We start from the raw sequence: 16,048 nt of genomic DNA, 5'->3' as shown, positions 1-16,048 counted from the left end.
ATAAGGAATTGTAAGCGTGATACTCTTTTTCCAGTCTTTTAAAGATCCAAATTCGCCAACAACAGGTTCAAAACACCAGTATTGTAAAAATGCTTATCTCGTGATAAAGTGTCGAAAACGCGAATCTCGGCATTTTTGCCGTATTTTCTAACAGCTCGAGAAATTATTCAAAATACTGATAGAGTCTGAAAAAGCATCTTATTCTTACTATATCCTCAAGAATAAAGACCCTTCTACTAACAATAAAGAGGAATGTAGACAGTTTCTCTTTCTCTCCTGGAAAATCGTGTTTCCCGAGATACACATTCTGCACTTTCACCATCGTTACACGCCTTTGTCCTCCAAGCCCCTCATTTTTACTGCAGAGTGGTTACGCATGTTCTTGTTTGGTTTTCAAAATATGCTGGGATGGTTTTGTATATGACAAATAAAAAAGCCAATAAGTATGGAAAAATAAATAATTTGCTTTAATTAAAATTAATAAAATAAAAAGTATAATACATTACAAAGGGAAACAAAAAAAATGTGAGTGCTCTGAGTTTGTCTATTTTGCAAATGATTTATTTAGATTTGCAGAAATTTAGAAAATTTGAGCGAATGGAACAAAACTTACACTGGATGAATTCGTACACTTGCATATACAGATAATTATCCTTTAAGCGGGATAAAATACCACCCCCCCCGCCCCTACCCCTCCAAAAAATGAGGCATCATGCAGAGAAAATAAATATTTTTTGCTGACTTCCCTTTTTCAAGGAGGAGGTTCAACCGATAATATTATAAGAAAACATAATGGAAAAAATATGTCAATACTTGCAGAACTTTGTTTCAGAAAAAATTAAGTAATAGAAAATACTTCCAAGATTTTTATTAGAAGTAAAATTAATGGCTACAGTCGCGAAGCACGTGCCTTAACCCTGCAGAAAATTAGAGGAAATTTAAAAAATTTCATATCAAACTGGAGATATTGTTCTCTTCCATCTGTTTCTATGATTTTCTGTTAAATTATGTAATGCCATGTAGTGCGGGTATATCAATTTAGTGGAAGCGATAGCACAACACTCACTTGACTAGAAAAAAATTAACATGGTAATTATAAAAGAGTTAACAAAATGAGGAACCGTGCAAGATAGTTCTTTAAAATGTAATATCATTCAAACTCTCATTTTTTAATGAGTGATACCATACAGGCCAGCCGTTGATAGCAACTTAATGAAATATGTTTAAATCAAAAACGTTACCGCCATGCAAAAGTTGCATAAAAGAGTGCCTAATATGTAAAATTTAGAGAACCTTTGACCAAAATCTATTTGATAAAGGGAAGGTAAAAAGTAAGTGGGGAATAAAAACCTAGAATTCTAAGCCTGAGACCAATTGACTAAAGCCCTGAAGTTGCTATTTAGACTTTAGAGAGAAATTGTTTCAGTGCTGAACAAGTTGGGCTCCATGTCAGTCTCATACGTCTAAAATAGAGATAAGTCTGATATGAGGATGTTCTTACAGCGCCACGTATATACTGTACACAGCAAATATCGCAGACTCATATATTTAACATTGGTAAACTAACATTAGCAATTAATATCAAATTGAAAGCGGCTGCATTCAAACTTAGGCAAGAGATTTTTTTATTCTGGATATCGAATGTTTCCGATTTTTCACCAAAATTCGCCTTGTATGATTTTTCAGGGCCACAAAAATGAATAAATACAAATTTGTTGACATACAAAGCGTTAAAAATAAGCTATACTCCGTGAGAAAATCAATTAAATGCCAATCTAATATTATACAGTCAAGTAAGGAACATTGGACGGTAAAACGATGTAAAATTTATGATTCATTAAATTACACTACATTATTCACTATCGCTAGATTCTGATAGATAGGAAGAGGTCTCTATTTTTCCTTTCCTTCTCATATTCGGTTTTTTTCGTTTTCCTCTTTGATTTTTTTTAGATGCAGCAAATATTTCAACAGCTTTCATCTTTCTCTTGAGTTTTTCGATGTTATCTTTTTCTCTTTGAGGAATTACTTCAGACTTATTTTTCTCCTCAAATTCAACGGTTTCTTTTGGCAATGAGAGACTACTTGATTGACTACTTGAGGTACTTGGTTGAGCAACGGATTCCACACTTTTTTTAGTGGCACGCTTTCTGGTAGTTTTAGTTTGTAAATTCTTTGACTGGAGTGTTTTTATGCGTTCATCGAACGGAGTTCCCTCTGCAACAGGAGGTTCCACCACCGTACTTGCCCCAGATGCTCCTGCCTCCTGTTCATCACCAACAGCATTTGATGTTACCCCTTCGATTTTCTTCTTTTTCCGCTTTGAGGTGCTAGGAAGAGGCTCATCAGGATCCACCTCACCAGAGAGTTGATCAATGGCTCTCTTTACTCTTTTACTTTTGATTTCTCTATCATGGGATGTACTCGGAAGAGTTTGAAAAAATCGATCAATGGATGTTTGATTCTGGAAAATAGAGAAAGAGTTATTAAAAAATGAAGTCAAGACACATTGATGCAACTAATTGCAATTTTTATACCTGGAAATAGAAATATTTTTGCATTTGGTTAATGAATGCCGATTTTAAACTATCAATCAAGTCATTTTTGAGTGCGGGAATTTAAAATGCAAAGAAACATGCTAACTTATTCCAATTTTATTGCAATAAATGGAACCCTTCAATTTGTAAATAGGCAACACATACACCACTTCGATTCAGTAACAATTATTACGAATTAATCTCAATTTACTGCGATAAGTGTTGCTTAAGCACTGTACAAGCATCACTAAAAAAGAAACAAACACTTTCAAGATCTTGAGAAAAATGAGCCTGTTGCAAACTTTTGCTAGAGCAAAAATAAGAGTTGTTACTCATAGAAATTGTCTTAAAAATCATGATGAGCGCATCGGCAAAGTCTGGAATGCACTCCTTACTTCACAATTCGCATAAGAAATTTGTGTTTTTTCGAGCTTCCCTCTTCAAAAACGATACCACGGGACAGGTGAACATTTCGTTGCACAGTTCTTACATTTCAGAAATTGCCGATGCGCTCATCGTGATTTTTGAGACATTATCTATGAGGAATAACTCTTATTTTTGCTCTAGCAGAACTTTGCAACAGGCCCATTCAAAATCGAGCACTTTCCATGACAGCACAAACCATGGAACTAAAGAATCAATGTTCACTCATAATATTTTATCAATGAAGTAAAAAAATTAAATGATACAACTAGTATACTAAGAGACAAATTTACCGTTCTTTCTGATATTCTTTTCATCACCGGATTCATAAGATGATCCAGTTTACTCTTGGTCCAACCAAACTTTACCCAGACAAAATCTTCCAATGCTTTTAAATCAGGTGTGCCCCAGGAGAAGCCTTCATTAGAATCGTCAACTTCAGGCTGTAAATAGGCATCTACAACTGCAGGATTTGGGAAACCTACACAAAAACCAAATTCAAATATTTACTTCAAACTGACTTTTCTTTTTTAAAAAAATGTAATCATCAAATATTCCATAAGGAAAAAATGATGACGAAACTACTTAAAATCAGATTTTTCTAATAGGTAAAGTTTCTTATTTATGTCCTTCTAACAGCGATTGCCTCAATTTTAGCCCATCTCGCAAAAAATCAAAAGTTCCACTCATGATTTTACAGAGATTCGACTACAACTGAAAAAAGATAGGTTTGAAATCGAACAACTTCATGGTGACAGTTCATTGTTCACAGCTGGTGGATCCAAGAACAGTGGAAGAATGGAGCGTAGGCTCCTCTATAAGACTCCATGATATAGACAAAGTTTAACAAATATTCCCCCTTTCAAAACATTTTCCCTTGACTTTAAATTTTTGACAGGAAAAAATTTACCATTAGTTGCATTCAAAATTAGTCTCAACTCAATGCACTTCTGTTATACTCAGTCCAACTGAAACAGCAGATATTAACTAAAAGCATACTTAGAGCCCCCAGTAATAGTAAGAGGGATAAGACATATTTCACTGATTTTGAGAATAACAAGTTTCAAGTTGAAAAATTACATTCAATCATCAGCCTCGTAGAAAGTTGGAACTTATGTTACAGAGCTAAAAATTGAGTTTTTACAGTCAATTTTTGGCAAATTTTACTTGAAAACAAGCTTGATTCAAAATTTGTAGTTTCTTTCCAAAAAAATTCAATGACCTACATCAAGCTTCAAAGGCTCCAATTATATTCTTGTATCAAAACATTTTTATTTCGAACACTCAGGTTCGCAAAAATATCAAGGTGGTCTCATTCAGCAGGATACTGCTTAGTTTTACATACATCAAATTAATGCTTGATATTTCCTTTCTTCAAGGTGTAAATTGCTGGATATTTCAATGATTTTGACCTTAGATATTTATGATTCATGCGGCATTGAACATAGAATGGAAGAATATTTACCTTCATGCACAGTTAGATTTTTTATTTTGTTGGCAAAAACACACTGTGCTCTGATATTCTCAGGTTTCTTCAACCATTCTTTAAATTTTTCAAGACCAGACAAGATGACTCTTCGACTTTCCTCTTCTTCATTCGATTCCTTGAAAAAAGAGAGAATTTCAAGAGCAGTAACAGGACCAACTCCTTTTAATCCAGGCGTGTAATCACTTCCCACGAGAAAAGCTAGCTGTATTAATTGTGCTCTCGAAAGTTCTGGAAAGTAAAACACATAAAGATGAACATTTTCAACAGAAATTGTTTTTACAGGAGCTTCAAAACCAATTCAACTTTGATTGCATATTTTTTTCTTTTAGCAGGTGTGATAAAAAGATATGATTCAAAATTTTGTTGGCATATATTGCATTTGACTGGAACGAAAAGTGCTTTCCTGAATAGTTGCGCCTATGTTGTACCAAACAGCATATCTATATTGGGGAAACTGTACAAAAACGAGTTTCTTCCCCTCCATCATGAAAAATTTTGGGTTTATAATGGGTTTAAGGTGATTCGATGGACACTATATTTTGTGTCAGAATGACATGCGATATATCGCATCAATTGGTTCCATTTTATCAGCTGTTCGTCATTTTTCTCCAATTTTGAGATCGCAATTCTGTCGTTAGGAGACTAAAGCACTCACTTACCAATTTTAACAAAGAAATTCAACGTACTAAAGGCGTGGTTTTTTTAGAGGAAAAATATCGCACTCGATACTGATATCGAACTGCACTCGAGTGCGATATTTTCTCTCTAAAAAAACACGCCTGTATTACGTTGAATTTGTTTGTCAAAATGGTGAGGGAATTCTTCAGTCTCCTAACAACAGAATTGCGATCTTAAAATTGGAGAAAAATGACGAGTAGCTGAAAAAATGGAACCAATTGATGCGATATATTGCATGCCGTTCTGACATTATGGCGTCTATCGAATCACCTTAAACACACCATGACAAACACACACAAACCATATCACTGACGAAAAAATGTTTCAGACTCCTCAGCGTAAAATGAATTTAGTGGTGTAGGTTCACAAAAATTGATAAAGACATTCAACAGGAATTCTTACATTTGATTTACTTAAACATTTTGAAACTTTTCTGTCAGTTGTTTACATACAATTAAGGTAACACATAAAAAAAAGGTTGGAGTTAATTCATAATTTAAAAAAAGAAAACCCCATCTGACATGTATGTGATCCAGGAAAAAAAAAATTGGAGGTACAAGGTTTGCAAAAACTTACTGAAGAAATGAGTTATTTCTGCAATTCTGAATGATAATACATGTTTCTTCTGGTCGAAAAAATTTTTGTAGACTTTCCTTCCTCCAAAAAGCCAAATGTCACTATCATCAGTAATGGTTCCTTCAGTTAACATGGCAGAGTCTAAGAATGCACACTGAGCTTCAGCTTCCATCGGAGCCACTATGTATGGAATACCAAAAATTTTCAGGAGCTCCTAAGACAGAAAAAGGAAAAAAATCATGCTTAACTATCACATAAGCTAGGATTTCAAAAAAAAAAACAATGATCTGGGTATCTTTAAAAGGAATTATATCACAACGATCCCCCAAGGGGAAATACAAGAATGGAAAAAAATTTACAACATAATTGTTCCTAAGGAATCCACAGCGCGCTAAATCACATTGAAGATGAACGATTTTGAAGACACTGTAATTGTGCTAGTTCCTTGTAGCCAAATGGGATTCAATTGATCAAAGTTTTTTTCACTTTTGAGAGCGAAAAGAGCTTAAGCAAATCGTTAGTCTGTAATGAATTGCCAATTGCAAATAGCACATCCGACATTTTTCTTTCTTTTTTGATTTGATAAATTAGGATTCAATGAAAGGGGCTTTCCCCCTTCTTTTTTTTCAAAAATTGTGATTATATTAATAATTACTATATTGATGCTAATTTGAAGACCAGGCATCATCTCTTTAGTAATAGAATGAGACTGACCTCGAATATCATCTTTTGATATCATTATATTTTACCAAAACAAGAAATCAATAATAAGTAGAATATATACTCTGATGGTAAACCGAATTCAGGATGCCACTTTAATAATATCAATAATAATGTTAATAAATTTAAATTCATGAATATTTATATCAACGGAATTTATTAATATTAGTCCGATTTGAATAATTTTTATAGTAACTGGTATATTTTCTAAAAGAGCCTGAGAGCTTTGAGAGTTTCTGGGAGATTCCTTGTTAATTTTGCGGAAAAAGCGTGCTCAAATTTTCCTCATTTCCTCAGAAATGCATATCTTTCCAAAAAAAAATCCAACCTGAGCATCCAAATTCATCTGATCTGTGATACTTGAGGCTAATCTTTCTTGCCTTCCTCGTTCAATCAAAAGTTGATCCCGTTCCATTTCCAATTCAGCCTGAAACAAGAAAAGAACAAATTTCAATGAAGAAATTGAAGGTGCTACCCGCAAGAACAGCATGGTTTGAAGAGCTCTTTTAAAGGAAACAAAAATTAACATTTCTCATCCTTCATACTTTGAAAAAAGATTCACGACTTCGTTTTAAAAAATAGTTCTGAATTTGAGTTGTATCAAGACTAGATAAGTGCTTCTTTTTCCAAGAAGAAATTAGTATTTTTATGTTTGGCAATGCAGCACTACTTTCATCTGATTGAGAGAAGGGCACTGCTCATCCATTACTAATGGCCAACAAAGTGGAATTCTGAGTTCACTCGGGCAAGTTTTGAAAAATAAAATACTTTCAGAATGAATCCTGTTTAAATATCTCGAGTAATTAAACACTGTGTTCTAAAAACCTTAAAGCTAAAGGCTGCACTAGTAATGAGCCACTGGGCAGGGCACGAAATTGAAAAGCAAAAAATATATTTCCTAATCCAGATTTTATGTAGAATATGATGGATGCATAAAAAATTTCCAAATTCAACTTATAAAAGAGAAAATTAAAGGTTTTATCTGCATTAATTCATGATTCCCCTCACAGAAACACTGGAGTCTACTTGAGTTAAATTGGGCACTAAAGTAAAGGCATATTTTACAATGGAAAAATTTTCCTGTACTTTTTTTTATAAATTTAAAGATACCTTCGATTAGAAGCGGAAGGGAACATAGGTAAAACCAAGCTCTCGTTATCTGCCTTACATATAGGTTGATATTGATGTCTAATTTGGCCAAAGTTGACCATGAATCAAGGTTTCTTTGACATTCTGAGACACTTATTCAAAATTTTAAAAACATTTATTTCTTCGACAGGCTGATTATTAAATTTGATAGACATAAGAAGTATGGAGCGATCCTGTTGGTTGAAACGGGTGGTTGCTAAGGACTGAGGGAAGATGATGGACTAACTAAAGGTCTCTTGTCTGTTGCACTTATCACTTTTGTCCATTGCAAAGACATAAAGATGGAGTACTCGTACCTAACTTGGGGGAGAAGTGAGGCCAGGTTGGCGCTCTGAGTTTGTGTGAGTAAGTAAATGACCGCAGGAACCCCTGCCGGCAAACGGAAAGAGCTTGATGCAAAAACGGCTTTTTTCGCCCCCCCTTTGAAAGTTCTTCAGACTTTGTCTATTGATTACTCATACTTGAGCGCTTCTTTTCCCAAATTTTCAGACTCCCAAAAAATTTGGGGGGGAGCTAGGGGGGTGGAAGTCAAAACCTGTGAACCTCGATATCTCTTGAACAAAGAAAGATATCGAGGTCCGGTTTGGACGAAAAATCGTGTAAAATTGCATACTTTAAGATTCGAAAGGTCAAAATCCCGATATCACATTTTTAAGTCAACATATGTGCTTGTTTCCAGTTTTTAGGTCTAGAAAATTTCTTTTAAACGAAAAATTTACAAAGATCTCAATTTTTTATTTGAACCAAAACCAGTTTTTTAAATTGTTCGTCTTTTTCCCGCATCCAACGAGTGGTCCATTAAGCTGGGGAACCAAACGGTTCCGGAGTTATGATCGATTGAAGTTTCCGCTCAACGCGCGCCGACCGATTTTCGCGCGCAAAAAAGTCGGATTTGACTGTTATTGGATCAGATTGAATGTTCAAACTGAGCAAAATGCTTTATTAGGGACTCTTGAGGGTCGCTGAGTTCAGAAATTACAGATACTTCCAAATAATATACGTTTTTAAAATTACAGCTCCGCAGCGCTATTTTAGAGGCCCACTGAGCGCCGACCGGTCGCTCAGTGGTCCTGTCCGAAGCTGCAATTTTAAAAACGTGAATTTTTTGGAAGTATCGGTAATTTCTGAACTCATCGACCCTCAAGAGTCCCTAATAAAGCATTTTGCTCAGTTTGAACATTCAATCTGATCTAATAACAGTCAAATCCGACTTTTTTGCGCGCGAAAATCGGTCGGCGCGCGTTGAGCGGAAACTTCAATCGATCATAACTCCGGAACCGTTTGGTTCCCCAGCTTAATGGACCACTCGTTGGATGCGGAAAAAGACGAACAATTTAAAAAACTGGTTTTGGTTCAAATAAAAAATTGAGATCTTTGTAAATTTTTCGTTTAAAAGAAATTTTCTAGACCTAAAAACTGGAAAAAAGCACATATGTTGACTTAAAAATGTGATATCGGGATTTCGACCTTTAGAATCTTAAAGTATGCAATTTTACACGATTTTTCGTCCAAACCGGACCTCGATATCTTTCTTTGTTCAAGAGATATCGAGGTTCACAGGTTTTGACTTCCACCCCCCTAGCTCCCCCCCAAAATTTTTTGGGAGTCTGAAAATTTGGGAAAAGAAGCGCTCAAGTATGAGTAATCAATAGACAAAGTCTGAAGAACTTCCAAAGGGGGGGCGAAAAAAGCCGTTTTTGCATCAAGCTCTTTGATTTGAACTTGTCCTCTTGATTTTTGCACATTTTTTTACTCTAAACTCGTTTTAAATGCCTAAAACGAGCCAATCAATGAAGTTGGGAGGGTGACTTTTTATGATAAACCTACTTCGACTGGGTGACAAGCGAGGATCTCACATAAAGTTCATTTTTTTGTTGCTCATAGTGGTCCCGCCGTTTTAAAGGCCGTTACAGTCCCAGATGATCATTACTCCCAAATGAGATTAATTGGTTGATGATCATAAATAATCTCAAGTTAAAAAACATATGAGGGTAAGTGACTTTAATCAGGAATCAACGTAGAATAATTTGATTACGCAATTTTATTCAGTTCCCGCCCTATACTTGAATTTCAAACTTGTCCCGATTTCCCTGCCGATCCTCTAGCCAATCGAAAAGGTGGCCTTATTTTTTTCTTTTAGTGCTCTATCTTTATGTCTTTGGTTCATTGCAACCACCTACTTCCACCAATAGGTTCGCTTCACCCTATGTCTTCTCTGTCGATTGCTTGGTGTATCAATTTCAATTATCAGCCTGAGGTAGATCTAGAGATCGTACTGACCCCCATATTTTTACATCTACTTGAGGAAACTAAAATAAATTACCTGTAAATTTTTCAAAGTGTCTGGATCAAAATATTGGGAGGATGTTCCCTCTTGAGCTGCTATGGCATCGGACTCATTCCATTCAGCATCTCCTTCATCTTCTATTGGTGTGGGCTCTGTATATTCACTGATGGGTACAGTCTCTTCCGCTTGAGGAGGGATCACCCCTTTTTCAGATGGATTTTTTCCAGGAGGGTTGCTTGACGCAGGAGTTGATTTATCTTTCTGTGGAGGAGTTGCATAATTTTTCCTAGCAAGTGCATTCAACTGACTGAGCATGTCAAGCTCCGGATCGGTTTTTTGTTCATGGGAGCCAGTTCCAGCATCATCATGAGCTTTTCGACTGGGATCATCCTCTTTTGAAAGAGATTTAGCGGGGCAGTTATCGGCGCCAACTCCTTTGTCTGCGGAAGTTGCAGCTACAGCTACTTTTTGGCTTTCTACTTCAGAGTTGACAGTATTCACTTCGTTGCTTTCACCATCACCTTCATTATTCAATTTTTCATTCGAGGGAGAGTTGTTCCTTCTGGTTATTAAATTTGTGCTAGTCTCACAGTCTTTGTTTTCAGCAAAACTATTACTATTTTCTTTTGACACCTCACTTTCTTCAGCGTCAATGTTTTCAGACTTAAAAATTTTACTACCAAGGCTGTTTTTAGCTTCTAAGTTGGCTTCAGATGAGTTTTTGTCTTCACTGGAATTTTGGATGCTCTTTTTACAGCTGCTGCTTGAAGGAATTACTCCTGGAAACACGTCTGCAAATAAATCGTCTATTTGGCACTTGGATGGTTCGATCACAATTTCAAAACTTGGTGTCTCTTTTTCTTTCTTCATGCTTTCTTGAACAAACTCGTCCAGTTTACTCTTTTGATAGAACGAGTTCATTTCATTTTGCTCTTCAACCTCAAGAAACTCTTCAGAACTGCTACCGCTGTCGGACATTTCTACGAGAGGTTGTTCTTTTGAGGGACTCATCTTCTCTTTCTTAGGACTCAACAATTCCTTTTTTGGACTAAAATGACTGCTCATACCATTTTCTCCGTTGGTTGGAAAGGAAGTTTGCCTAGATATTTTATCAAATTGAAGGACTAAGTTTCCTGATGCTAACTTTTGCTCGGCTACATCAATAAACTCATTAGAGCTACTATCTTCATCGTACATATCAACCACCGATTTTTCTTTTTTAGGACTCATTTTTTCCTTTTTTGGACTCTTCAAGATGTTGAATGAGCAATCAGTACTCGAGCTGATTCCAACCTTTTTCACATTTACCTCACTTCTTGTGCTTGCAAAATTACTTGAACCAGGTGCACTGTATTTGGAGCCTACTTTATCTTCCATAGCATTATTAAGGATCTGAATATTCGGCTTAGTTTTTGAGCTATCATTTTTAGCAGGAACGTCCTCAAACACAGCTAGGACATCATGTTCACATTTGTTTTCAAAATTTAATTCATTCCTTTGTTCATCTTTGCCTTTTGTATCAACAGCGAACATCTTGGCAAGCTCATTTTCAACTGAGGTCAGAGATTTATCCTGCTTGACTCCTCTGTTTGAAGTACCTGCACTAGGAACACTGTTGGTTTCTTTAAGAATCTCATAAATTTGAGCTTGAGTTAATTCATCATCACTGATATCTTGCGGTTTGGGTGGTTCTGGACTTTCTGATTTCATTGAAATGTAGTCTTCGTCAGACTCCGCTGCAAATTCATCTTCAATCTCCTCTATCATTTTGATGACCTCTGGGTCTTCTTCTTTTTTGATCGTCATTTCAGGTTCCTTTACATCTTCCTCGTAGTCATCTTTTTTACTTTTTGATGGACCAGGCTCATTCAAAAGCATTTCTGCTGGAATTTTTCCTCCTGAAGCAAAAAAATAGAGACTGTTACAACAAGCATTGACTGAAAGTAACTTATATTGACAGATTGATAAATAACAGTTTCGTGTATTCAAGAACTCTCCGTTTCTTAGATGTTTCGTATATATTTAGGACAAATATTAATTTTATAAGTGAAAATGTACAGAAAACGTTATATTCCCATTGATAGATCATAAACTAAATTGGTCGGTATTCGTAAATTTATGATAGCAATAAACTTCATTAAGAAGATCAAATTTAAAGTAAACTATAAATAATAAAATGAAAATTTCTTTAAAAAATATACACTATATTTGTTCCTAAGCAAAGGGGAAAGTGCCAAACTGTAAAAAAAAAAAGTTTCCTTGGAGACTTTGGGATGTTGAAAAAAATCTGAAACAATGAGTGACTTCCCACCTTTTTACCTTATCAGATTGTAAAGCTAAAACCAGAGTTATTTGCTTATAAATATAGTTTGTCATCTCTATAAATTTTATTCAAAATTTTTTAATACTTTAGCATTCGAATATAAGTTTCCTCTTCAGAATTCCACGCAAAGAATCACATGGGATCCATGGTTCCGTTTGCGCAACAAAAATTAATGAAATTCAATATGAACCAAGATAATGACGTTTTCATCTAGCATTGGTTACTAAAGCTTTGAATTTTCTGCTCACATGAAAAACATTGGTCTAACTGAATCAAATTGTGCGCTCTTCGAAGATTTTGGCAGACTTTTCAATGAACAGTGCCCTCCTCTCCTTATTATTATTTTTTTTTTATTCTTTGCATTATTTTTTTTTTAACTTATTTTTTTTCTGACCAGTGCCCCTTTCACCCCCTAAGTTGTTCAAAGCATACACAACGTACAATAATTAAGCTGTAGAACCGATATTGAGGTTGCAGGTTTGTGGTACGATTGAACTGTGGTAGATTATGGTTTTTTTTATGAGCAGGAAGTTTGAATTTATGTATTAAAAAACGTTAATATTTTTGTTAGGAGTTACTTTCAGTAATTTATGCTATGCGGATGGTGTTCTACATCACCTTTTGATAAGAAGACATAAACCATAACACTTAAATTCGCACCTTGTCTAGTGGTCCATTAAAACCTCAAGAAGCTGACAAAAAAATATGTACACAGAGGTGAACAAAACAGTGGACACAAAGTGCAAACAGAAGCTGGACAAAACACATTACCCTTTTTTAATCTAAGTTATTAAATGAAATCGAAGGATTTGCCAACTATAAACATTAGTAAACACAGGACCATTTTCAGGAAAGTAAGAAATTCGAAGAAATTCAACTTTCAAGAAGGAAGGAAGCTTCTTAAGACAAAAAGTTTCCCACATAATGCAAACCTCAAAGTATTGGTGCAAAAAGAAAATAAAGGCAATGACTGGTATAAACATTATAGCTGTTTCGTTTTAAAGAAATTAAATAAAATGATGAAGGCCATTCACAAATTAGCATATCAAAGGAGGAAAACTGAATAGACTTCATTTTTCATATTCGAAAGTGAGAAAGGCATGTGATAAAAATTAAAATCAGCTTCAAGGATGGCAACTCTTGGTTGAGAATGGATTGAAATTTAAAATCATACATGAAATGACTAAGCAAAGAAGCAGAAAGCTCGTTTTTAAACACATTTACTTAAGGTCATTGGTTACTTACGTAAGGCTTGAAGACCGACTGTTAAAATTTAAAAACAAAAGAGCAAAGTTAATGTTTTGACAACTTAAAAATTGCCACATAATTTTTCACCATGTAAACGAAAATTGCTTTTAGCTTAAGTTAGTCTTCTTCAACTTCCTTCAAATAAAAACCCCTACCTATGGTACTACTGAGTTCTTAAAATATTTTCCGTCATATATACTACAGTCTTTTGGACTGTTCGGGTAAGGAGGTCGAATTGAAAGGTAGAAAAAAAATAAATCAGGTACCTGAAAAAGTAGTGGCTAAGAGAAGGAAAATTCAATGTTCCATCAAAATTCTAGGCACACTTTTCCATTCTATTTACTAATTTCTGCAATTATTTTTTAACAGAGCAAAGTTTTGTAACTGAGGACTTTTTTGTAATAGTCTACCTTCAAAAATCACTTTCCATGCCTAATATTTTCTGCTACTTGCGGTTTTCTCAACAGTTACAATTTACTGTACTGTATGGTTATTTTATTAAGAATCCAAAGATCTTCTACTGCAAGTCTACCAACTCATGATTAAAATTGCTAACTGATAAACATATTGATTGATTATACATGTCTAATACTAAGTTCTTCCACAGCAAGTAACATCTGATGGGAGACTTTAAATTCCTCTCATAATTAAAAATTATGATTCATGGACACCTTTCAGCGATTCCTAACAAAAATTGCTCATTATTAATGTAACAATACTGTAAAAGCTCGATTCCTAGATGAAGAAAAACGAGCTAAATGAAAATATACCTGGGATATAAACAAAGCGGGTGCTGGAATCTGATGCAATCCTTTGAGTGACTTCTGCATCTGTGATAATCCCATCTTCTTCGAACATTTTTTGCATTTCATTCAAACTTAGTGTTCTCCCGCCCATTTCCTTGGCTGCTTCTTCTAAAGAGACCTGAATGTTGCGCCGTTTCATAAGTCTTCCGAGTTGAAAACCTGAGAAGTCATCACCACTCTGGGGGAAAAAAATAATTTACCAAATAAAATAGTACTCAGAAAAAAGGTAAATAACTAAATTAAGAAGAAAATGCATAAAAATTAAAACATAATAAAATTCTGGTGCTGAAAAATCTTATTCTAACAGGACAAATCAAATATAAAACTAAGAACACATAATTCCGGGTGATCAAAAACTTTAAAGGGATAAAATATTTTTGCATTTGCTAGAAAACTATCATCGTGCGGAGACCATACCCTTCTTGTTATTTTTTACTTAAAGCCTCTTTATTATTTAAGGCAGTTTGAAGAGTGCCCAAAGTCTGTGATAGTCTCGAGTGCTCTGCTAGTGACAATATAGCATCTCTATGCATTACAAGACAAACTAATTTAAGGATACTAATGTAGAAAGTTGGAATCAAGTCTACAGACAATAATTTTGATGCACTTTCTTCTTTTTCTTTTTTCATGGTACATGACCACGCATTTTCGGGGAACATAATATTTTCAGAGCTTTAAGATGGATAGAAAAGAAGTTGAATGAATGATGGATAAAATAAAAAGGAGAAAATTATTTTCAAAAATAGAATCCTCACATCAGGCATTTCATTGATGTGTCTCCAAGAATTCTGCTTTCTAAGCTCCTTCATTTCGGACAGGATATCATGTCGCATATCTGCAGGCAATGCTTTGAATTCCTTACTGTTCACATCAATTTTCTGCAGTTGATTTGTTGAAAACATTGGTTTGAACTCCTCTTCTTCCTCTTCAGGTTCTTCTCTGTAAAATTAGGTTTCAGCTTATTAAAACATCTGAATGCAAAAAATAAATTAAGGTTTTAAGTCTGGGCATATGCAGTATGCACTGCACTTGTGCTTTAACAAAATATCTTCCTTCATTTCATTTTATTTCAAAAAGCAAGCAAGGTCATACCTCAAGTTTCCAGGGAATAATCTTCCAAATGTGTGAAAATCAAAGAACAAGCTGCACATCAGATTTACGTGGTTTTCTTTCTTTTAAAATATATGGTGCTAGGGAAGGGTCCCTTATACTGATAAATATTTTCAGGTTTTAGCAATTAGGTCTCGTAAAGGTTTGCTGGTAGGATTCAGATTCATCTTTAAGTAAATTTGTTCATCTAGGTACTACGTTCATTGAATGGTAAAAATACCGAAGATATCTCACAAAACAAGCCGAAATTACTTTTAAATTCAGGAGTAGTCAAAATAATTAGGTCAAAAAAAGTTCCTTGAAAAGTAGGCCTTTTCATAAAAAATCAAAGTTCATTTTCAATTAGAATGGAATCTTTACCACTCAAGACATGACTAGGTACCTCTTCTAAAGTCTATTCTGGCCTTGATTAGACTGAACATCTTGATTCTGGACCCCTATCGAATGGCAGTCTGCAAAATTACGAGATGCGTGATACGAGATGCGAATAATTCAAAATTGAGGGTAAGAGCCGACGAATATGATGTGGACTGCATTTTGCAATTCGGAACCATAAATTCTGGCTCTTCTGAGAAACACTTATGTGCATAGGGAAACGAATGGCACATACGTTGTTCTTAAACCGGGCTAGAATTTATGGTTCCAAATTGCAAAATTTAGTCCATGTGAGCATGAACTTCTACAAAGCTTAAGCATCTTTGA

At 34.9% G+C, this 16,048-nt stretch overlaps 1 protein-coding gene across 2 annotated transcripts in view; it reads right to left on the bottom strand.

Moving 5' to 3' along the window:
- Window positions 1–444: 444 nt before the first annotated feature.
- mus201 (rad2 superfamily protein mus201) overlaps window positions 445–16,048 on the bottom strand; it is a 34,260-nt gene continuing 18,656 nt past the window's right edge. The window contains exons 4-12 of one of the 2 annotated variants that reach the window (XM_019055904.2): window positions 14,992–15,175; window positions 14,201–14,414; window positions 13,428–13,445; window positions 9,896–11,757; window positions 6,752–6,850; window positions 5,704–5,917; window positions 4,426–4,677; window positions 3,254–3,441; window positions 445–2,464 (exon numbers count right to left, since the gene is read on the bottom strand). In XM_019055904.2, coding sequence (XP_018911449.2) covers window positions 1,853–2,464; window positions 3,254–3,441; window positions 4,426–4,677; window positions 5,704–5,917; window positions 6,752–6,850; window positions 9,896–11,757; window positions 13,428–13,445; window positions 14,201–14,414; window positions 14,992–15,175 — 3,643 coding nt within the window. In that variant the 3' untranslated portion in view covers window positions 445–1,852. The remainder of the gene's footprint in view (window positions 2,465–3,253; window positions 3,442–4,425; window positions 4,678–5,703; window positions 5,918–6,751; window positions 6,851–9,895; window positions 11,758–13,427; window positions 13,446–14,200; window positions 14,415–14,991; window positions 15,176–16,048) is intronic. The other variant, XM_019055912.2, reaches the window with a different exon arrangement.

This window comes from Bemisia tabaci, chromosome 1 (genome assembly GCF_918797505.1).
Source record: "Bemisia tabaci chromosome 1, PGI_BMITA_v3".
Classification (NCBI taxonomy): Eukaryota; Metazoa; Arthropoda; class Insecta; order Hemiptera; family Aleyrodidae; genus Bemisia; species Bemisia tabaci.
This window is presented reverse-complemented; position numbering and strand designations above follow the sequence as displayed.